General features: G+C 52.9%; 1 protein-coding gene across 4 annotated transcripts in view; it reads right to left on the bottom strand.

The window, feature by feature from the left end:
- The window catches only part of LOC144941771 (reticulon-1-A-like), a 75,691-nt gene that overhangs the window by 8,866 nt on the left and 41,462 nt on the right, over window positions 1–25,363 (bottom strand). For 2 of the 4 annotated variants that reach the window (XM_078868200.1, XM_078868199.1), the window contains 3 exons: window positions 22,868–24,094; window positions 1,072–1,279; window positions 386–524 (listed from right to left, as the gene is read on the bottom strand). In XM_078868200.1, the coding sequence (XP_078724326.1) occupies window positions 386–524; window positions 1,072–1,279; window positions 22,868–24,094 (1,574 nt within the window). Of the gene's footprint in view, window positions 1–385; window positions 525–1,071; window positions 1,280–15,323; window positions 15,763–22,867; window positions 24,095–25,363 lie in introns of those variants that run through there. The other 2 variants (XM_078868202.1, XM_078868201.1) reach the window with 2 other exon arrangements.

Below are 25,363 nucleotides of genomic sequence, written 5' to 3'. Positions count from 1 at the left end.
AAAACAAAAGCAGAACAGAGAGACACTTTTTATTTTACCAGGTAAGGCCCACTGAGCTCTACAGCTCTTTTACAGAAACTACCTGGCCACAATTGATAGCTCAACAAAGTGGCTTATCACGTGTCAATGTACAGCAGCCAAATACTTTAAATGCACGTTTATTCTAAATGTAGAGGGGGAAAAAACCGGAGGACCCGGAGGAAAAACCCACGCGACCACGGGGATGAGACACCGCGAACTCCAAATATACAGCAGCAGGCGTCACAGGGTCGGGATAGAAGCCGCGACCGCCTGTATACCAGGCGAGGGAGTTAACATCTCGCCAACGAACAGACGGACAAATCGCAGCGTCAGATTTTGCCGAGTCGTGGGTCGAGGTCGCGACCTTGATGGAGTCGAGGAGGTCGTGAACCAGGAAGAGGCGCTGCAGCTCGCGCAGCGTGCGGTTCACCCGCGCCAGCGACGCATCCGAGTACTTGCGCGCCACCTCGGGGCTCACCGCCAGGTCCTTGTCCAGGTACTCCCTAGGTAGGCAAGGGGGCGGAAGGGGGGGGAGCGTGGAGGCGAGGGTCACTGGGGGGTCGTCGCGTTGTTGTCCATCGCGACAGTGCTGCGGTGAGCGTGTCTGTGCGCTTGTGTGTGGGGCGGTGCGTGTGAGTGGTGGTGTGGGGAGCGGTGGTGGAGTGGTTAACGCGCTGTGCGATGAACCCGGCGATCCGAGTTCGATTCCCGCTCATGGCCAACGCCGGTGACAATTGTCTGAACCGGTCCTGGGCTTTCCCAAGGTCGACTCAGCCTCAAATGAGTACCCCCTGGTGCGGTGTTTAAACATCGCCACTAGGGGAGACAAAGGCGGCCGGGCGTGGCGCTGGCCACCCACCCCATCGTGTGCCGTGACGGCCTTCATCGGTGCTCGCTAACAACACTTACCCCAACAGTCTGTCAAGGCTACACGGGGGATCGTTGTCTTTGCGTGGTGGTGTGGTGTGTGTGGTGGTGGCGTGTCGTGGTGGTGGTCATCGTGGTGGTGCGGTGGTAGCAGCGATGGTGGTGGGGGGGGGGGGCACCCACTGGAAGGGGTGGGGGGCGTCGGACTTCTGCACGGCCTTGAGCAGGCAGCGGTAGACGCGCAGCGTCAGGGTGAGCGAGAGCACGGCGAGCGAGCCGTAGGCCAGCACGCTCACGATACTCCAAGTGGTGAGCGCCAGCAGGAAGCCGAGCAGCGTCGCGGACACGGCGCCCGAGCGCAGCGGCTCCCGCCACAGCAGCAGCTCCACCACTGCGCCAACACCACCGGAGGTGTTACCATCGTCGTCGTGGTGGTCATCATTTTGATCAACGTCGTCAATGTCATCGTCAACAACAACGTCGTCGTCGTTATCGTCATCGGTAGCAGCAGAGGCAACGGCGTCACCATCATCGTTATCGTCGTCAGCATTGATGATGTAGCCGTCGTCAGCATTGTCACAGCAGAGGCAGCATCATCACCATCATCGTTACTGTCGCAGCATCTTCATCATTATCACAGCATCATCATTATTATCATCGTTATCATAGCATCATCTTCATCATCATTATCACAGCATCATCATTATCATCGTTATCACAGCATCATCTTCATCATCATTATCACAGATTCTTCATTAAGATCATCCTCATCATCGTCACGCTTGCCCAATGAGTCACTGCGAAGGCCACGGCGAGCACGTGTGCAGGGGCAGGGTGCCAGGAGCTCAATGGCACCACGTGCTCTCACACATACAAAGACAAAGATCCCCCGTATAGCCTTAACATACTGTTGGTGCAAGAGCTGTTAGCGAGCACCTACGAAGGCCAGAAAGGCACACGAGGGGGTGGGTGGCCAACACCACGCCCGGCCGCCTTTGTCTCCCTGGTGTCGATGTTTGCACACCACACCAGGTACTCATTTTGAGGCCGAATCGATCTCGGCGAGGTCCAGGACCTGTTCAGAAAATCGTCACTGGTGTTGGCCGTGAACGGGAACCGAACTCGTATCATAGTCGGGTTCGTAGCGCAGCGTAGCGCTAACCGCTACACCACCGCTCCCCACACACAAAAAAATATGCACACACGTAGACAAAATGACAAACAGACATACACGCTGACACAGATATACACAAAGACACACAGCTATACAAACACACAAACATACAGACAAACACATACAGACACATACAAAGATTCCCCGTATAACCATTAACAGGCTCTCGGGGAAAGTGCTGTTAGCGAGCACCTATAAAGGAAGGCACGGCACACGAGGGCGTGGGTGGCCAGCACCACGCCCGACCGCCTTTGTCTCTCCCCCAGTGGCGATGTTTACACACCGCAACCCGGGACTCATTTGAGGCCGAGTCGACCTAGGGGAGGCCCAGGACCGGTTCAGATAATCGTCACTGGCGTTGTCCGTGAGCGGGAATTGAACCCGGGTGGCCAGGTTCATCACACAGCGTGCTAACCGCTATACACGCATGCACGTACACACACACGCAAGTACACACACGTACACACAAAACCCTCACCACGGCCATGTGATCGCACTCGTTTTGGTTGCCGTCAGCACAGCGCAGATGTTTAAACAAGCAGAGAACTCCCCACACTCGCGAGTGACCCGGTGGTCGTTGAGCGATATCATCGCAATGCTCGCCACGAGCTTTAACTCCAGGAGAATGATATTTCAACGTCAACGAAATTGCAGCGCCGTCACGCCATCTGTTGACCCACGTTCGCAGACTCGATGAGTAAAAACTCGGGGTTTTTTTCAGGAGCGTCAAAAGGCGTCCCCCCACGCGTCTCTGCGAACCCTCGATATGTCGCTCCGTGCCCTGTGCCAATGGCCGTCCGTGCCACTGATCCGTGCGGCTCGCAAGAGGTACGGGGCCGTCCATAAATGACGTCACGCGATTTTGGACGATTTTTGACCTCCCCCCCCCATAGTTACACGGCATCACAAAAAGTCAGACCCCACCCCCCCAACTCAAATATGACTTCACAAAGATCTGCCCCCCCTCGCCCCCCAAAAAATAAAACATGCTTCGAATCGCTTTAAACTATTGTCATTGTAGTGCGTATTTAATGTGGTGCTGTACTCTGATGTTCTAGGAGAAAACATTTATTAAAACGTCTATTTAATTAAGTAGAACGTGTTGTCTATATTTATTTAATGTTGCGAATGTTGATGTGACGTCACATTTCTCAAACCCCCCCCCCCCCTTCGTCACACATCGTCACAAATGTCTGACCCCCCCCCCCTAGGTGCGTGACGTCATTTATGGACGGCCCCTAACACGGAGTTCGAAACGCTGCAGAACACAGCAAAGACAAAGACCTCCCACCCACCCCGATAGCCTTAAGTGACCATTGGGGCAAGTGCTGTTAGCGCGTGGCACCTATGAAGGCCGGCACTTCATTGAGCTATCATTTGTGGCCAGGTCGTTTCTGAAATAGATTGACAGGGACTCCTCTACTTACAAACGCGTTAGATTCCAGATGTCTGTTCATAAGTCGATTTGTTCGTAAGTCCAACTTACTCCTGTCGATTACAAACGTGTTGTACGGCGTGTACACTAAACACGGGGAATGGCTTTACAAGTTGTATAATCTCATGTAAATGTAGATGCCACTGATTCTTCATGTTCTGCAGATGTAGATGCCACTGTTTCTTCACGTTCTGCAGATGTAGATGCCACCGATTCTTCACGTTCTGTAGATGGAGATGCCACTGGTTCTTCACGTTCTGCAGATGTAGATGCCACCGATTCTTCACGTTCTGTAGATGTAGATGCCACTGGTTCTTCACGCTCTGCAGATGTAGATGCCACCGATTCTTCACGTTCTGCAGATGTAGATGCCACTGGTTCTTCACGTTCTGCAGATGTAGATGCCACCGATTCTTCACGTTCTGTAGATGTAAATGCCACTGGTTCTTCACGTTCTGTAGATGTAGATGCCACTGGTTCTTCACGCTCTGCAGATGTAGATGCCACTGGTTCTTCACGTTCTGTAGATGTAAATGCCACTGATTCTTCACGTTCTGTAGATGTAAATGCCACTGGTTCTTCACGTTCTGCAGATGTAGAAGCCACTGGTTCTTCACGTTCTGTAGATGTAAATGCCACTGATTCTTCACGTTCTGTAGATGTAAATGCCACTGATTCTTCACGTTCTGTAGATGTAGAAGCCACTGGTTCTTCACGTTCTGTAGATGTAAATGCCACTGATTCTTCACGTTCTGTAGATGTAGATGCCACTGATTCTTCACGTTCTGTAGATGTAAATGCCACTGATTCTTCACGTTCTGCAGATGTAGATGCCACTGGTTCTTCACGTTCTGCAGATGTAGAAGCCACTGGTTCTTCACGTTCTGTAGATGTAAATGCCACTGATTCTTCACGTTCTGTAGATGTAGATGCCACTGGTTCTTCACGTTCTACAGATGCAGATGCCAATTCCCTTTGGTGCTCGTGTTCCCTCTCTACTCTCTTGAATAAACTTACCAAGAGAAGTCTGCACAGTTGCCCTCTTCTTCTACTTTTCATAAACTTGTAACAGGCAATAGCATCGTGAACAGCTGCCGACACCTTAGTCAACCTTTCGCTCTTTGGGTCCTGAGACTCAGAACTAGCCAGTGCTTGACATATAACACCCCCCCCCCCCCCCCCCATCTATTCCACGGCGGTTGAACTCACGACTCTCGGTCTGCAAAGAACAACTGGACACACGGACATGGTTCGTTCGCATCTCTGAATGTTCGTAAGTGAAGAAGTCCCTGTATAGCTCAGTGGAGCCTTACCTGGAGCAGATACAAATAAACTAAATGGTTTTATTTGTATCTGCTCCATCTCTGCGCTACTTGATGCCGCACTGGCCAGCAGGCAGCGCCAGGGAAACACGCTGCCGGCGGCAAATGTGGGAGCTACGAGTTCCGTTTTTGCCAAGTGTTGGCGGAGAGAGAGCGCACACGTGTCCCACTCCTCACTCCGCTCTCCCAAACTTAGCCGCGGCAGCTGGCAACGGTGTATCGCGTTACCCACGCGCCCTGCCACCCGCACAGCGACCACGCTGCTGACACGACAGTGACACCATCACCACCACGGTACAAACCAAACCAAACCGACCACATGAATACCACCCCACCCAACCACATGGACACCCCACTCATGCAGCCACCCGACCACACTAAAACCACAGCGATACCACCACCACCACCATACAAACCACCCCACCAAATGACAAAGAACCACCGTGCAGCCTGAACAGACTGTTGGGACAAGTGCCGTTAGCGAGTAGCGCCTACGAAAGCCGGCACGGAACACGAGGGGGGTTGGGTGGCCAGCACCACACCCGGCCACCTTTGTCTCCCGACTGGCGATGTTTTTACACATCCCACCAGGTACTCAATTGTGGCCGACTCGACCCAGGGGAGGCCCAGGACCTGTTCAGATAATCGTCACTGGGTGTTGGCCGTGAGCCGGAATCGAACTCGGGTCGCCGCTACACCGCCGCTCCCCCCACAGTGCCACCCACGTAACCACTCGAACCACACAACCACCCTAAAATAACCACACCAATACCACCACATCACCACGCGAGCAATGCCAACCTCCGAAGACCCGGGGGAAACCCGTGCAGAGCAGGGCGGGGGGGGGGAGATGCAAACGCCAGCGTGAAAAAGAGTCCCAGGGCTTGGGAATCGAACCCAGGCCCACCCCACCCCTTCTTGCCGAGGCACAAGCTGTTGTGTGTGTGTATGTTGAACTTCTTTCGCACCGTACGTGGCCAACCGCGCTAATCGCAGGTGCCGGGGGGCGGGCGGCAGGACAAACTAAACACGAAAAAGAAATTCGAAAGAAATTTGTTTTCAATCCAGACAATGATTTTAAAGTGCCGTAGCTACCAGTGGCATCCTAATTATCGGAAGGAAGAGCATTCGGGACCAGCCTCCATTGCTCCCCGCCGATGTTGGCCACAGCTTCCTCGGGCGCCGTGCCAGCCTCGCCAATGGCACTTGACCCCAAGAGCCTGGGTGGCTATTTGTGGGCAGGGGGATCTTTTGCCTTTGCTTGTACAGTAGCGTTGAAACTGTCAACTTACATTACGCACAGTCACTGCGCCTCCTTTCCCTCCCCTCTCTCCGTCAAGCGACAAAGCGGCTCGCCGCAAATTAACCGCGGCAACACCTCGCCGACCTCGTCAAGGAGCGTGAAACCATCGTCACGCAAAACTCCGGTCACCCTCACAGCAGCAGCAGCAGCAGCGGCGGCGGTGGCATTTGGCTCGCCGTCGAACAAAGACGGTCGCCGCATCGCACGGAAACGTTTCCAGGTGCGCTCGCGCGGCCGTCTGGAACGCCCTTCCCTTCGGATGAAAACTGCGTTCGGTGCAAAAGAAGTTCAACGTGCACAGAGAGGGAGAGGATGGCTCGGAGACCTGGAGGGGGAAACACAGACGGGCCCGGAAAGGCAGCAGCAGTAGCTACGCAGTGAGCTGGTGGCAATTCCCCCCCCCCCCCACCAAGCTCTGCGGTCCTCTACATATACTGGCCAATGACTGAGTGTTCAAATGTGGGAGGAGATTGGAGCACACAGAGAAAACCCAAGCATGCGAGCGACGGTTGCGAGGGGGCAATACTCGATCCCGCACAGATGCAACGGGTGGGAGCCCACATTTTCTTGCTGGACTGCCTTCCCATGGCAGAAGCCCGCGGCACGGCACGGCACGGCACACCACTTCCTCCTCCTCGACACCCAACGGGAAGGGAGAAAGTTGCACAGCCCATCTCTGCGGTGATCCACCAACTCTGCCTCCACAGTGCCCCGGTTACAGGCAGCCACGTGGCAGCGTAGCCATCGTCGCCACTGCCGCCACCACCCGCGTGTCTGTGCCCGTGTCGTGTTTGTAACTGCCCTCCCGTGTCCTTGAGTTTAGAATTTAAATCTGTTTGGCACAAGCATGGCCGACCTGAGCAGTGGCTCATCACACAGGCGGGGAGAGGGGGGGGCTAGAAACCAAAACGTTAAAGCCGCGAGTCGCTTTCTGAATCACTACACAAGCCCAGAGAGATCCCCCCCCCCACCGTCACCCTGGACAGACCGCTGGGGCCTACGCCGACTGTTAGCGAGCGCCTATTGAGGGTGGCGTGGAGCAAAATGCATCGGAGGAGCGGTGGTGGTGGTCACGGTGATGGCGGCGGTGGTGATGGCGGTGGCGGTGCGGACAGCGGCTACGAAACCCGGCCACCCGAGTTCGATTCCCGCTCACGGCCGACACCGGTGACTTTTATCTGAACCGGTCGAGGGGCCTCCCCGAGGTCGACTCAGCCTCAAATGAGTGCCTGGTGTGTAAACATCGCCACCAGGGAGACAAAGGCGGCCCAAGCGTGGTGTTGGCCACCCACCCCCTTGTGTGCCGTTCCGGCCTTCATAGGTGCTCGCTAACAGCACTTGCCCCTACAGTTTGTTAGGCTATATGGGGGATGTTTGTCTCTTTGGTGTGGCCAAAACTCATTTTAGGCTGAGTCGATCTAGAGGAGGCACAGGCTAGGTCATGATATATTAGGAATTGAACCCGGGAGTCTGTTAAAGGATGCAAACTTTAAACGGGTTAAGATAAGGAGGCTGATACAGACGCTGACATACACAGTGACACACAATGATACGCAGTGACACACAATGATATGCATTGACACCAAATGACACACCCTGCCACACAGTGACACACACACCAAGACACAAACACAATGACAAATAGAATGGCACACACACAAAAGACAAAGATCTCCCGTATAGCCGTAAAGACTGTTGGGGCAAGTGCTGTTAGCGACCACCTATGAAGGCCGGCACACACTGACAGGCACACATACAATGACACACACAAAATTATATAAACTCTTGATTGACACAAACACACACGCTCTGAAAAGACGCACACACACTCGCAGAGAGAATGACGCACGTTCTGAAAGCACGACATACTGACACATTCACAATGTCACGAACAATGAAACGCAACAACCACATAAACCAACGAAACATTGACAGGCAAATACAGACCCCCCCCCACCCCCCATGTAGCCTGCAGCAGCTGTTAGGACAAAGTGCTTTTGGTTAAGCACCTAGGTTCTTTGACAAAGCCTCAACAGACTGTTGGGGCAAGTGCTGTTAGCGAGTAGCACCTATGAAGGCCGGAACGGCACACAATGGGGGTTGGGTGGCCAGCGTCACGCCCGACCGCCTTTGTCTCCCCAGTGGCGATATTTACACAACACCGCGCCAGGTCGTCGTTAGAGGCCGAGTAGACCTAGGGGAGGCCCAGTACCGGTTCTTATAATAATCGTCACCGGTGTTGGTGGCCGTGAGCGGGAATCGAACTCGGTTCGTAGCGGCAGCGCGCTCACCACTACCCCAACCGTGACACACACACACGGGGTCACAATCAGACACACACACACTGACACACAGTGACAATGTCAGTGACACACACACTGACACACAGTGACAATGTCAGTGACACACACACTGACACACAGTGACAATGTCAGTGACACACACACTGACACACAGTGACAGACAAACTGCCACACACTGACACACAGTGACACACAAACTGACACACAGTGACACACAGTGACACACACACAGTGACACACAGTGACAGACAATGTCAGTGACACACAAACTGACACGCGCAAAGCCACGTCGGCACACGAGACGCCACTCTCTAACCTGACTTTGCCATCTTCATGTGGACCCAGTTCAGGCTGCGAACTCTCCCCTCTCCGCTCGCTCGCCTCTCTCTCGCTCTCCCACCCCCCACGCTCCCCCCACTCTCCCTCCACTCTCCCCCCCACGCTCCCCCCACTCTCCCCCCCTCCACTCTCCCCCCACACAGCTCACCCGGCCACCTGACAGTGTACGTTTTTTTTTACTTCTTTTTTACATCAGCGGTGTGGGTCGGGTTGGTGGGTGGCATGTGGTGAGGGTGGGTGGGTCTGTGGTGAGGGTGGGTGGTGAGGGTGGGTAGTCTGTGGTGAGGGTGGGTGGTGAGGGTGGGTGGTCTGTGGTGAGGGTGGGTGGTGAGGGTGGGTGGTCTGTGGTGAGGGTGAGAGTCTGTGGTGAGGGTGGGTGGCATGTGGTGAGGGTGGGTGGCCTGTGGTCAGGGTCTGTGGTGAGGGTGGGTGGGCCTGTGGTGAGGGTGGGTGGTAGTGGTGAGAATGGTGAGTGGTTGATGGGTAAGGGTGAGTGGTGGGTGGTGATGTGCACGTAACAGTTGGTGTGACGGCTGGTTCTGGTCTGTGATGGCTTGTGATGGTGGTTGGTGTGACTGACTGGTGTGTGTGACTGTGTCTGTGTGTGACTGGTGTGTGTGACTGTGTGTGTGTGTAACTGTGTGTGTGTGACTGGTGTGTGTGTGACGGCTGGTGATGGTACTGCTGTAGACGGGGGGAGGGCAGGAGAGAGAGAGCGTGATGTGAACATTCACGTTTCTATATTGGAAGAAACACTCCCGAGTCCCACTCACCCCCCCGGCCCCCCAGCGCCCCCCCCAACCCCCTGATTGCGCAAAAGCTTTGGGCTTAAATCGGCTCCATCGTAATTAGTCATCTCTCAGTTTAAGTCGAAAGGCGATGATGTACGTCCAGGTCTTCGTTGAACATGAATCATGCATTAGTGGGCGATTGGGAATAGCTGTGAGTGTGGCATTGATGATGGTGGTGGTGGTAATTATGATTAAGACGACGATGACATCATCGGTATACTGTACTGCACTTTCAAGTGTTGACCTGCAGTCATCATCACAACCATCACCATCACCACCACTATCATCATCATCATCACCACCACTACCCCAAACGACAAATGTCTCCTCTATACCCTTCATAGACTGTTGGGGCAAGTGCTGTTGGCGAGCACCTCGCTACCCACCACCACTATCACCGCCACCACCACTGCCATCATCATCATTACCACCACCATCATCATCATTACCACCACTGTCATCGGCCTTTCTGAACGGTACGCCGATCACATAGGAGTCATTACACGTCGTTTATGGAGATGATGATGGTGATGATGGTAATGATGGTGGTGGTGATAATAACGATGGTGGTGAGTGGTGATAATGGCAATGATGGGGTGGTGGTGTTGATGGCAGTGGGAGTGATGATAGGTGATGGTGGTGGTGTTTGGTGAAGATTTGGGGAGCGGTGGTGTAGCGGTTAGCGCGCTGCGCTACAAACCTGGCCACCCGAGTTCGATTCCCGCTCACAGCCAACACCAGTGACGATTATCTGAACCGGTCCTGGGCCTCCCCTATGTCGACTCAGCCTCAAATGTACCTGATGCGGTGTGTAAACATCGCCACTGGGGATACAAAGGGCGTGGTGTTGGCCACCCACCCCCTCCTGTGCCGTGCCGGCCTTTATAGGTGCTCGCTAATAGCACTTGCCCCTTTGTGTTTGTTTGGTGAAGATAATGATGGTGGTGCTGTTCGTAGTGATGATGATGGTGGTGGTGATGCTGCTGCTCCACATTAAACCGAATTGTTTTTTACGTGGCGAGGTGAAATATTGGACGGCGGAGTTCAGCCTGCTTACATATTGTCATCGGCCGAGCGTTGGTGACACGCACAGAGGAATATCCATGAAATATGAACACGCCATCCCAACTCACAAGTGGTAAATCAATCAATGCTCACGATGACAATGATGGCGCTGGCTGAAGATAGTGTGGGAATTCCTGATTCCCTAAGCCACGTCATCGTCACACGAGCGCACACACGTTTGTGTGTTTTAAAAAAAAATTATATGCATCACTCATCAGCCGTCGTGAACCCGAGATCATGATTCTTTTTTTTCTGTGGGTGATCATTTGGGAATCTCGTGGTGGTGGTGTGAACACACACAGACAGACACACACTCGCAGTGCCATATATAGCCTGCGTGGGCTGTTGGGGCAAGTGCTGTTAGCACTGCATCCTATTAGATGGCTGGTGTGGTCAACATCACGACCGTACACTATAAGGCACTGCACAAAGCCACACCCGTATAGCCTCACCGGGCTTTAGGGGCTGTGTGTCAGAACCACGCCCCGAGGCTGAGTCGACCTAGGGGAGGCCCAGGACCGGTTCAGATAATCGTCACTGATTTTCGCCGTGAGCGGGAATCGAACTCGGGTCGCCGGGTTCGTAGCGCAATGCGCTAACCGCTGCGCCACCGCTCCACACACACACACGTGCTCATGCACACACACACGCGTGCTCATGCACACACACACACACGCGCGCGCTCATGCACGCACACACACACACGCGTGCTCATAAACACACACACATACACACGCGTGATCATGCACACACACAGACACGTGATCATGCACACACACACACACGGGTGTTCATGCACACACACACACACGTGATCATACACACACACACGTGCTCATGCACACACACACACACGTGCTCATGCACACACACACACACACACGTGCTCATGCACACACACACACACACACGTGCTCATGCACACACACGTGCTCATGCACACACACACACACACACGTGCTCATGCACACACACACACACACGTGCTCATGCACACACACACACACACGTGCTCATGCACACACACACACGTGCTCATGCACACACACACACACACGTGCTCATGCACACACACACACGTGGTCATGCACACACACACACACACGTGCTCATGCACACACACACACACACACGTGCTCATGCACACACACACACACGTGCTCATGCACACACACACACACACGTGCTCATGCACACACACACACGTGGTCATGCACACACACACACACACGTGCTCATGCACACACACACACACATGCTCATGCACACACACATGCTCATGCACACACACATGCTCATGCACACACACATGCACGTGCTCATGCACACACATACACACGCGTGCTCATGCACACACACACACACACATGCACACACACACATGCACACACACACGCGCGCGCGTGCTCATGCACACACACACACGCGCGCGCGCGTGTTCACGCGCAGCTGTCAATGTTTAATGAACCCAAAACCGTGAATATTTAACGAGAAACCCTCACCTCCTGATGGGGTTCAAGCAATAGGGGATACGTGTGGGGAGGGAAAGGGGGGTATCGGGGGGACAGGGACCCCGAACTCTGACCCCCCTCCCCTTCATCCTACACCCCGAGACGAGCACAAGAACCGCCGCCCCCTCCCAATCCGCTGCAGCTTCAGGCGACAAGCCACCAAGTGTGGCCCTGACGTGAGCCTGACGCTGTCAAGCGAACCCGAGCCGCACACCCTAACCCTGACTCTAACTCCAAAACACACACACACACTAACAATACCCACACACACTAACAATACACACACTAACAATACCCACACACACCAACAATACCCACACACACACCAACAATACCCACACACACACACTAACAATACACACACTAACAATACCCACACACACACTAACAATACCCACACACACACACTAACAATACACACACTAACAATACCCACACACACCAACAATACCCCCCCACACACACACCAACAATACCCCCCCACACACACTAACAATACCCACACACACTAACAATACCCACACACACACTAACAATACCCACACACACACTAACAATACCCACACACACACACTAACAATACCCACACACACACACTAACAATACCCACACACACACACTAACAATACCCACACACACACTAACAATACCCACACACACACTAACAATACCCCCACACACAAACAATACACACACACACTAACAATACCCCAACCACACCCTAAGCAACAACACCCTAACCACCCACACCCTAACCACCCACACGCAAACACCCAGACGCTAACCACACCCGGACATCCACCCCCAAAACCACACCCAAACCTCCACATTAACCACCCCCTAACATCACCCAACCCCGACACGATCCACACCATAACCCTCACACCCTAAACACACCCCAACACCACACCCTAACATCCACACGCTAATCACAACCTAACCTCCCAACACCAGAACCACACCCTAACCTCCACCACACCTTTCGATTTAAAGCTTTCGTGACTGCAGGGATTCATCTTCTTGGTTCTTTCGGTAAAGTCACGCAGAATGGAAATAATAAAATTATATAAAATGTTTTATTATTTCCATTCTACGTGACTTTACCGAAAGAACCAAGAAGATGACTCCACCACACCCTCACACCCTAACCACCCCACCCAAAAAAACCCGTAAGCACACCCCATCCCTAACCGTATAAATGAACACACGCGCGCGCACACGCACATGACAGTCTGTGTTATACTGCATGAACAGGCCAATAACACCCACGCACACACTGAGCGAGCTGATGCAGTATGCACGTGTCCACTGCTGCAGCATGCCAGCTGTGACACGAACCCTCACTCAAGACGAAGACGCTCCGTGGAGCCTTTGACAGGCTGTAGGGGGCGAGTGCTGTTAGCGAGCACCTATTAAGGCCGGGACTGCGAAGGGATTTTGGGAGTGGCCAGCAGCACGCCCGGCAGCCTTTGTCTCCCCAGCGGTGATGTTTACACGCCGCACCAGGTGCTCATTTCAGACCGAGTCGACCTAGGGGAGGCCCAGGACTGGTTCGGATATAATCGTCACCGGTGTTGGCCGTGAGCGGGAATCGAACTCGAGTCGCCGGGTTCGTAGCGCAGCGCGCTAACCACAACACAACCGCTCCCCACACACAATGTATACACACACGCAGGTACATACACACAACATATACACACAACGTATGCAATTCGTGTGTACGAGAGGGTAACACAAACAGATGTCGAATATTCAACACGGGAGGGAGGGGAGGCTACGGGGAAGAGGCGAGACAAAGGGAGCAGACATGAATTGGGTGGTGCCAAGAATAGATAGAGGAGAGAGATGGAGAGACACGAGAGAGAGATGGAGAGACACGAGAGACACGAGAGAGATGAATACAGACAAAATATAAAGATAGAGCGACCGACAGAGAGAGAGAGGAGAAGCAATGGGTAGTGAGCATGGCAATGCCGGATGATACATGCAGATACAGATAGACCACAGTCATGTCAGAAGAGACACAGAGAGAGACAACAGAAGGATGGACAAAGACACACACGTTGATACAGAGACAAACACAAGGAGATAGACAAAAGATACAACAGATATTTAGACACACCGCGAGATGTATGGCGAGGTGCTGATAAGGAAAACGCAGCGCGAGAGAGCTAGCTGAGGATCGATTACGAGACAATAGAAGAGGGTGTGGGTGCCTGGAGACGACGGGAAGAGAGATGGGGAATAGCAGAGACAGAGAGGGAGAGAGATCCGGAGACACGCAGAGGTGGAAAGACGATGAGAGAGACGTGGGGAGACGCACAAAACGTACAGGCGGCCATGTAGACACGGGGAGACATTTGGACAGATGCACATTTAGAGGTAGACTCCATATACAGGCTTTTGTTTTAGTTAGATCGCGTAAATATAAATGTGTCGTTAAACTCGCCACCACCCGACACGGCCAATTAGTAATGTTTGTCACGCGAACAAAACGTGGCCAATTCGTTACTGGTGATATTTACGCGATCGAACCAAAAATAAAAACCTCTATTATGGATCATATTTGGTCGCGAAAGCCCGCTGCGTGTTAAACAGAGGTAGACACATTCAGAGACAAAGAGAGACACGCACAGAGAGAGAGACCCGGATACACAACGAGAGACACGGCGAGAGAGAGGGGACACGGGGAGACACACGGAGATTACAGACAGAGAGAGACGGGGAAAGACAGAGAGACACACGGAGATGACAGATCGAGAGAGACGGGGACAAACAGAGAGAGAGAGACACTGAGATTACAGACAGAGAGACACGGCGAGAGAGAGACGACACGGGGAGACACACGGAGATTACAGACAGAGAGAGACGAGGAAAGACAGAGAGAGACACACGGAAATGACAGATCGAGAGAGTGACGGGGACAGAGACACACTGAGATTACAGATCGAGAGAGAGACGGGGAAAGACAGAGAGACACACACTGAGATTACAGATCGAGAGAGAGACGGGGACAAACAGAGAGAGACACACGGAGATTCCAGATCGAGAGAGAGAGACGGGGAAAGACAGAGAGACACAAAAAAATTAAAATAAAAAATATAAAATATTTAAAGAAAAAAGAGAAACACACGGAGGATTACAGATCGAGCGAGAGACATCGGATTGGGGTGATGTGGGGGGGGTAGTTACCGCGCTCCCAGCTCGTCTTCCACAGCTGCTGGGTCTCCATCGCTGAGCGAGACACGAGAGACACCGCGGACAGGGGAGCCGCCGCCTCTCGCGGACAAAACAAAATCGGCGACTTCGCAGCGGACGCCGGAAAGAAGCAGGAGAGAGAGGGGGGGGCGATGGGGCGGAGGTTTGCGAATCGAACCGGTCCCTTCTAACCTGAGCGGTTTAATTTTATTTTTAAACCTGGCGAATGCAGTACTGTGTATATATTTATTTTCGCCTATTTTCACACGCGCGGATGTGTCGCGGACGCCGGATGAATTCACAATGAGCAGAAATTCACGCGAATGGTCGTAAGGCACCAGGAAGACGGGGGTTTGGTGGTGCTGCTGCTGCTTGCATGTGGATGATCGCAGACACTCGCGAGGAGAGAGAGAAAATGGAGAGAGAAATGAAATGTATGAGAAAATGGGGAGAGAGCAGGGGGGGGGGGGGTATGAGAGGGTAGGGAGATGAGAGGGGTGGAGATGAGAGGGGTAGGGCAGAGAGATGAAAGGATGGAGAGAGAAATTGGAAATGGAATAGAGAGAGATGCAGGAAGGAAGAGGGATGGAGATGAAACAGACGGGGGAGAGAGATGAGATGAGAGCGGCAAGGGAGAGAGAGAGAGATGTACAATTGGAAGGGAGAGAGAGAGGGAGAGGCAGGAGAGGGGAGAGAGCGAGGGGGGTTTAAATGGATTATGGGTGTGGTTAATGCAGCATCCCCGTGCTGAGCGAGATGCTGCATTACTCTGCACCACGACTCACTCACCTAACTCGCACTCACCTCTAGCACACAAAGAACCCCTCCCCCCCCCCCGTGTAGCCTTAACAGGCTGTAGGGGTAAGTGCTGTTCGCGAGCACCTATTAAGGCCGGGACGGCGTGGGTGGCCAGCATCACGCTCGACCGTCTTTGTCTCCCCAGCGGCGATGATTTTACACACCGCAAGAGGGTAAACTCATTTGAGGCCGAGTCGACCTAGGGGAGGCCCACGACTGGTTGGCCGTGAGCGGGAATCGAACTTGGGTTGTTAACCGGGCTGGTAGCGCAGCGTAGCGCGCTAACCGCTGCACCACCGCTCCCCACACTGACCGCACCACCACCACCAGGGGTCCCCCTCCCTCCCACGCACACGATGCTCAACACCCCCCCCCCCCAATCGGCACGTCTCACGAGATCGATGCGGGCACCTAAAACTACCCCCCCCCTCCCCATAGGTGGCAAGCAGAGGAGGGGGATCTCCACGGTGGGACTGTGGGAGCGGCTGATCGATCGATCAATTGATCGATCCGTGCGCGAATACTCGCGCCCGTCGCACCAGCTGTGTTCGTTCTCGCGAAGACTTGCGTGGAATCATGAATCCGCTCTCTCGCCAGGGCTTGGAGATGGGAATAAATGTATGGAACTCGTCGGGAGAGTGGGGGGGAGGAGGCCCCACAATTCCACCGCACCCCAAGCTAGATAATCGGGTTATTCCAGCTTCAATAGAATGTCTGAGTGTCTGCGTCCTGGATGCTTCCTGTACCCGCAAGCGAACCAACGCCTCCATCCTCCTCCTCCTCACCACGTCGGTCACCGCAACCTCAGATTACAGCACGGTTGGTGACGTACGGCGCGAAGGAAGTTCAACATACGGTGCACACAGAGAGAGGGGCCATGGGTGGCGGTAGGCCTCGGCAAGGTAAAAATGTAACGTTAAAAAAAACAAGACAAACTTTACCCTACCTTTTACCTTTCCACAATACAATCGCGCTACCCTACCTTTTACCCTTTAGCAGGTAAGGTAAACGGTAAAAAGCAACGAGCCTACCTTTTACCCTACCTTTTACCCTTGCCCCATACAAATTACCCGATTACAGGGTAATTACTGGGGTACTACACATGAAAAAGGTTTATAACGGTAAATGCTGGATAGAGCGCTTTAATCATATAGAATACTCTCGATTCCAATTTGACACGCTTTCTTTGAACTCACTCTGTCTGTTGTTGTTGTTGTCGTTGTTGTTGTATCCTCAAATCTTGCAACTCAATTTTAACCCACTTCCCAATATGGTATAGACTGCAAACTTGGTATACTTAGGTCATACTTGTGACAACGCCATATTCTATCATTAAAAAGATCTGTTTTTAAACATTATTTTACATATGTTATGTTTCGGCTTGGGTTTAATTGTCCACGCTCAACTAACGTTGGCTGTAATTGGCCACGGTCCCTTACGTTATGGCAAGCTTCGGGGCCACTTCCTGGAGTCGTGGAGTTCTGCCATTACTCGTACATTTCAATGAAGCGTGTTTAAAAAAAAATGTTTTATATTACTTATTAAATGGAGGCCACGGACTGCGCCACGGAGCTTTTAGTGGTAAACAAGGCACCGTATTTACCGGGTAATACTTCACGCTTCCTTTACCCTACCGGGTAATTCTTCCGAGCTACCTTTACCCTAGTCTTCACCTTACCCCTTGGCATGTCGACAACTTTACCCTTTACCCTTTTACCCGGTAAAAAGGGTAAATTACCTTACCTTGCCGAGGCCTAGGTGTAGGTGCAGCCACTGCAATTGGCGACTCGCTCCACTGGCAGTGGACAAAGCCTCTCCCCTGCCACTAGAGGGAGCTCTGTAGTCGTAATATTGAGACTGGAGCAATCCCATGAGCTCTAAAGCTCTTTTCACTCAGGTCCAGTAGGGGCACGGGGTCAGAACGTGACAACAACAAACGGTACAAAACACGATCGAGGTTCCAAGTGTAGGAAATGTTAAAACAATCACCTAAACATTTACAAATACAACACCAAACCACCCCCATCCGACCAGGCACAGCCCACTGAGCTAATAACTTATTTTTCAGAAGCGACCTGGCCACAAATGATGGCTCAACAAAGTGGCCCATCATGTGGACATTTATAGCACCAAAAATAATATAAATAATATCAATTCACGATTCTAAATGTGGAGGGGAAAACCGGAGGACCCGGAGAAAGAAAAAAAAAATCCACGTGGCCACGGGGAGAGAGACACGCAGACTCGCAATACTGTATACAGCAGGTGTCAGGGTCGGGATCGAACCCACGACTTCCTGCACACCAGGCGAGGGAGTTCACATCTCGTCTAAGCCAAATCAAGCAAGCGCCTTGAGTGAATACGCTCAATAAGCTCAATACGCTCAATCATTCATTCACACAAATAGAGGATTATAATATGAGCAAGTGTCCTACGTGACTTTACCGAAACAACCTAAGAATATGAGCAAGTGTGAGTTTGTGACTGTCCAGAATTTTTTTGTTAAACCCATTTTTTTTATGAACGCGTAACATCTCCGCGCGCAACGCTATTGTTCAATTAAGCGTTGGATTTCATTGCATTTTGAAATAACGTCAAGTGCTGTAAAAAAAAGTTGATTGGAAAATTGTGCCCGGTTTACAACAGATTTGCGAGACTCGTTTCACGATACGGTAACTTTGTTTTACGACACGGTAACTCTTCGTTTTGCAACCCATCTGCCAACGCGATTCCGAACGCATCTTTTGGGCACACAGCGACGTTTCTCCAGCAGCGTGAAAATTTAAGCAGACGAAAGGCAGAAGGCAAAGTAATAAAGCTCATTATAATTCTCAACATTTACACACACACATATACACACACAAATAAATGCCGTGTGTCTATTTCGGTAACCAAAAATGTCTTGTTCAGTACTGAACACTCTCATGACCTATCGATTTATAGCACTAGGGGACTTTTAACATGCTACCGCATCAAGAATGGTTAATACGTTGATTTTGAAATGTAAACAAAACATATTCCATCATATTGTCTATTAATTTCTTACTTAAGAGTACACTACTTTAGATCTGACTCATTCTAACCTCATTTTCAGAGGCGGGGGTTGGCCACTTTCGCCGATGAGACATCACCACGTGTGAGTGAGGGCCGCCACACAATTAGTTTAAATCATTGTGGGATTTGACAGCAGCACTATGGTGATGGAGGGGGGCGTTTTTTGTGTATTGTCAGGGGCCACACTAAAGGTCACCAGGGGCCACACTAAAGGTCACCAGGGGCCGCACTAAAGGTCACCAGGGGCCGCACTAAAGGCCACCAGGTGCCGCATTTAAAGTCACCAGGGGGCCGCACTAAAGGTCACCAGGGGTCGCACTAAAGGTCACCAGGGGCCACACTAAAGGCCGCCAGTGGCCCCGCGGGCCTTGCAATGAAGAAGCAGGATGCTCTAAGATGGTGGTGCATCCTGTTCTTACACGCTGGCCAGACGAGCTTTGAACGACGATATGGGGGCGGTGTACCCACACGTTACCCCACCGCGCACGAACTGATCCGCCGGAGGAGAGCTCGCTGTCTCCAATGGAATATAGGAGGTGGGCCAGCTCGCCACTCGCAGCCACAGTGGAGGGAGGTACGGCAGCAGACTGGATGTGGTGTGCCACGTGTCTAAACTATTAAACGCACGAAAAAATGTTTGACTCTTTTGTTATTTTACCAGGTGCAAGGGGCCCCACTGAGCTGTATAGCTCTCTTTCGGACGTGGCCTGGCTATCACGAATGATAGCGCAACGAAGCAGTGGCTTGTCATCATCATCGTGTGGAGATTCACAGCAGCCGAATACTCTAAACGCGTGACGTTGACTCTAAATGTGGAGGAGAAAAATCCACTCGACCACGGGAGAGAGAGACACCGCAAACTCCAAATATGCAGCAGGTGTCAGGGTCAGTGTTGAACCCACAACCACTTGTACACCAGGCGAGGTAGTCAACATCTTGCCACCGCGACCCCCTGTATATTGCTGGTATCGCAATCCGAGAACCGCTAAAATAAAATCCCCGTGTGGGTCTCTATCTAGATTTATGGATCTCTGTCAGTGAACAAGAATCACATTCGTCAGTAACCACTGCCTTTGTTGGTGCTATGAAGGGCCGATGTCCGAAACGTCGCCTTCTGTACATGTTTTGTTTGTTTGCTTTTATGGATGCACGGTGTTGTTGACGAATGCATTGAATTATTATCGGTGGTGTAGCAACTACATTATCAGTGTAATGACTACGTTATCAGTGGTGTAGTAACTACATTATCAGTGTAGTAACTACATTATCAGTGGCGTAGTAACTACATTATCAGTGTAGTAACTACGTTATCAGTGGCGTAGTAACTGCATTATCAGTGGCGTAGTAACTATATTATGAGTGGTATAGTAACTACGTTATCAGCTCAGGGGGTGCGACAATCGGTCAGGGGGGGGTCACCCAATATTTGATTTGTCTCTTGGCACGATGGCACCTCGAGGCTCTTCTCGATCGCGGCTCCGCTTGCCCGAATCGCGTCGTCGTCGTCGCTCTCACGGTCTCGAATATTTAACGCTGTCGGGGCGCACTCCGTCTTCGCAAAAAATGCAGCCACCGCAGCTCCCCAGTTACCTCTTTGCAATACACCACGTGACTGCTCTGATTACACATTAAAGTAAAACGTGGAGCGCGAATGAACAGATTTTTTTCACGAGATAAAAATGTGACCGCGTTTTTAATAACTGCGTTGTTGTTGTTTGACACTGTTGTTGAAAACAAATCTCATGGTGCTTGTCAAGGAGGGACCCCCCCCACCGCCAAACTCGGAACTTTGGCCACCAGGAGGGGGCGCAAGGACCCCTACCCCCATGCTCGTTACGCTACGAGTTGTCGATGGCGTTGCGCGCTCGTGGCGGGTCACGTAATCTCCCTTTGCAGCCACGAGGGGGCGCTGCAGTCAACACAATGTGAACAAAATGATAATACGGGGGGTCTCCTCTCTTTACTCCTCTACTTACGAAAATTCGACTTTCAGAGATACGAACAGACCAGGTCCGCATGTCCAGTTGCCTGTTCGGACCGAGAGTCGTGAGTTCAACCGCCGCGAAATGGATGGAGATGGTGGCGTCTACATCTACAAAACGTGAAGAACCAGTGGCATCTACATCTGCAGAACGTGAAGAACCAGTGGCATCTACATCTGCAGAACGTGAAGAACCAGTGGCATCTACACCTGCAGAACGTGAAGAACCAGTGGCATCTACATCTGCAGAACGCGAAGAGCCAGTGGCATCTACATCTGCAGAACGCGAAGAACCAGTGGCATCTACACCTGCAGAACGTGAAGAACCAGTGGCATCTACATCTGCAGAACGCGAAGAGCCAGTGGCATCTACATCTGCAGAACGTGATGAACCAGTAGCATCTACATCTACAGAACGTGAAGAACCAGTGGCATCTACATCTGCAGAACGTGAAGAACCAGTGGCATCTACATCTGTAGAACGTGAAGAACCAGTGGCATCTACACCTGCAGAACGTGAAGAACCAGTGGCATCTACATCTGCAGAACGTGAAGAACCAGTGGCATCTACACCTGCAGAACGTGAAGAACCAGTGGCATCTACATCTGCAGAACGTGAAGAACCAGTGGCATCTACACCTGCAGAACGTGAAGAACCAGTGGCATCTACATCTGCAGAACGTGAAGAGCCAGTGGCATCTACACCTGCAGAACGTGAAGAACCAGTGGCATCTACATCTGCAGAACGTGATAAACCAGTAGCATCTACATCTACAGAACGTGAAGAACCAGTGGCATCTACATCTGCAGAACGTGAAGAACCAGTGGCATCTACATCTGTAGAACGTGAAGAACCAGTGGCATCTACATCTACAGATTATACAAATTTTAAAGCCATTACCCGTGTTTAGCGTACATGGCCGTATAACATGTTTGGAATCGACAGTAGTAAAGCTGGACTTACGAAGAGATCTACTTACGAACAGACCTCTGGAATCGAACTCGTTCGTAAGTAAAGGAGTCCCTGTAATCGATTCTTAAATCTAATCCTTGAGAGCTATTCAAATAAGAGACATCAATCCCTTTCATCACAAATAGAAATGTAAAATGTGTCATATCCTGGGCCTCCACTAGGGCGACTCGACCTTAAATGAGTACCTGGTGCAGTGTGCAAACATTGCCACTAGGGAGACAAAGGCGGCCCCCCTCGTGTGTCGTGCCGACCTTTATAGGTGCTTCTCGCTAACAGCACTTGCCCCCTACAGTCTGTTAAGGTTACAACGGGGATCTTTGTCTTTTTGACCCTGTGCATTCACGCACATAGCACAGCAAAACTATCCTGTATCAGCAAATAATTTGTTTAGTTTCAATCAAATTCCTTAATCAAATAACAGAGCTCGAATTAAATGAGTTGTTCACGGCTGAGGATGATGATGATGATGATAATGACGAACATCGGATATAGTTTTCCCAAGTAATCGAGGGAAACACTCAGATGGACCATGATGACGAATGTGACCCGTCAACCAGTCAATCAACCGGCTGACCAATCAACTGCTGGACCCGTCAACTGCCTGACCCGTCAACAGACCAATCAATCAGCCGACCAAACGACTGCCCAACCCGTCAACCGATCAATCAACCAGCTGACCAATCAACCGACCGACCAATCACCCGGTCAATCAACCGGCCGACTATCCGTTACCTTGGCTCGACGCGCACACAACCGCGGCCAGCGTGGCCCACCAAGGCCTCCCGCCCCCATCGGCCTCCGCGGGCCTCTCTGACGACGAGTCGGGCGAGGGCGACGACGACGACGGCGGCGTCGATGCCGCCGCCAGCCCTCCGGGCTGCTCCTCGGTGGAGGACTGCCGCCCCCCTTCCTCGCGCAGCGCATCCTCCAGGGCCGCCGTCACGTCCCAGCGAGACTCCAGGACGGGGTCGCTGGGCGTCGCTGGCCGCTGGGGGTTCGACGATGACGGCGCCCCTCCGCCAGCTACGGTGCCGGTGGTGCCGGTGGTGCTGGCGGTGGCGGCGGTGGCGACGGTGGCGGCGGTGATGGTGGCGGTTATGGCGGTGATGGCCGCACCGGGGCAAGCCTCAAACTCGGATCGCTCGGGAACCTCGATGCTGGGAGACAGACCCTCCGACTTGGACGAATCGTCCGTGCTCTCGCCCGAAGATGATGCTGCTGCTGCTGCCGTGGTCATCGGTGGTGCGATCGTTGCAGACGGAGGTGGATGACGATGGGAAGATATTGTTGATGGCGGCGGCGGTGGCGGTCGGGTCGGCTGGGCGCTCACCATGTGGAAGCTCATCATGTCCTCCTCCTCTTCATCGTCGTCCTTGTCGTCGTTCCGCGGTTGGCGAGCGGTCCCCTGGCTGATCGTCGCGGCTACATCGTCGCGTTTCCTCGGCCAGTCGCTCGCTTCGCCTCGCGCCGCCGTCATCGCCCGCGTCTCTTCATTGCCGGGGCCCGACCTATTCCCGTCGTCGCCGTCGTCACCACCGCTACCCTCACCATTGTCTCCTTCATCGTCACCATCATCACCGCCGTCATCGTCGTCGTCACCGCCATCGTCGTCGTCGTCATCCCGGCACTTCGCCTCTTGCACTTCCGCCGCCGCCGGCGACACCTCCTCCTCCTCCTCCTCTCTCCGCTTCTCGGCGTCCTCGTCCCGAGCCTTCGACTCCGCGTCTCCCCCCTCTCCTTCCCCGTCCCCGCCGCCACCGCCCCCCTCGCCGTCGACCCCGCGGCGACCCCTCGCCCGCACCACCGACCCGATGGACGCCTCGGACGAGCCGGACTCGTCCGAGCTCGTGGACGTGTCCGAGCCGCCGTTGGACAGGAGGAAGGTGTGCGGCTCGCACGCCCGGCCGGGGCCCGAACCCGCGACCCCCGAAGCTACGAGGTCGCCCTCGTGCGACGGCGCTGCACGGCCCGAAGAGGAGAGCGAGAGAGCAGGAAGCAAGGGAAGCCGGGGAGGGAGTGGGGCGGGCGGGGGGGGGAAGAAACCGGAGCGGGAGGAAGTGGAACACGAACAGACAGGGACCAGGGGGGAGAGGGAGAGACAGAGAGAGAGACAGGGAGAGAGACAGGGAGGCGTGCACACACCGATTGCTCACCGGGAAAGTTTGCAGAGAAGCAGAATTCAACCCCGCCCCCCCCCCCCCCGTTGGCACTGAGATGAGAAAACCAAGCACCAGCAGCCAAGAGATTGTGGCAGGGGATGTAACAATGGGGGGTGTAACAATGGGGGTTGTAACAATGGAGGGTGTAACAATGGAGGGTGTAACAATGGGGTGTAACAATGGGGGGTGTAACAATGGGGGTGTAACAATGGGGGTGTAACAATGGGGGTGTAACAGCGCTGGTGGTGGGGTGGCACCACCACCACCACGTGACGCTCAGCTGAGCTCTTTGGTTGTTGGTCAGTTTGTTGTTGTTGTTCTTAAACAAACATCCTTTTACAGAACCGAATCTCGCGCCACGCGAACACGCGGGAAGCGCACGTGGATTTAGATGTTTTCAGCCAATTCATGATGACCTGTTTAAAATAGCTTCTTAGCTCATCGGATTTATCCAGGATAAATAAAGATTCTAGATTCTAAAACCCACCGACATCAACGTCACTTTACACCGACCGTGGGAAGCTATTTGTTTGTGATTAAAGAAAATGTTTTTTTTGGGGGCTGATTGAATTTTCAATTTCAGATGGATAATTTCAGATCTTTTCCAGGTTCGTTCCACCTACGAACCGAAGATGTTTACGCGCTTAAAAACCCGAGGCCGCACGGGTGGGGGGGGGGGTGAGAGCCGCCAGGCTGCTACCTCTACCACTGTCACTGTCCACGTGTCCCCCGTTGAGCCTCCCAGAAGTCCAGCCGCCTCACGTCACGAGGTGCCACTTGAGGATCAATTAAATTCCTTCCCACCGAGGAGCGAGAATCGCGTGAGGTGGTGAGCGACGTTCCCAAGGCGCCTCCTTTAAACGTCGGGTTTGGCCGTGAGAGAGAACCGATTTTATTGGGCAGGGGCGGTGGTGGTGATGGTGGGTGGGTGGGGGTGGTGGGTGGGTGGGTAAGGGTGGTGGGTGGGTGCGTAGGGGTGGTGGTGGGAGGGTGGGGGTGGTGGTGGGTGCGTAGGGGTGGTGGTGGGAGGGTGGGGGTGGTGGTGGGTGGGTAGGGGTGGTGGTGGGAG

The sequence above is a fragment of the Lampetra fluviatilis genome, chromosome 25 (assembly GCF_964198595.1).
Source record: "Lampetra fluviatilis chromosome 25, kcLamFluv1.1, whole genome shotgun sequence".
NCBI classification, from domain to species: domain Eukaryota; kingdom Metazoa; phylum Chordata; class Hyperoartia; order Petromyzontiformes; family Petromyzontidae; genus Lampetra; species Lampetra fluviatilis.
The sequence above is the reverse complement of the archived record's forward strand: the minus strand, read 5'-3'. Positions and strand labels throughout refer to the sequence as shown.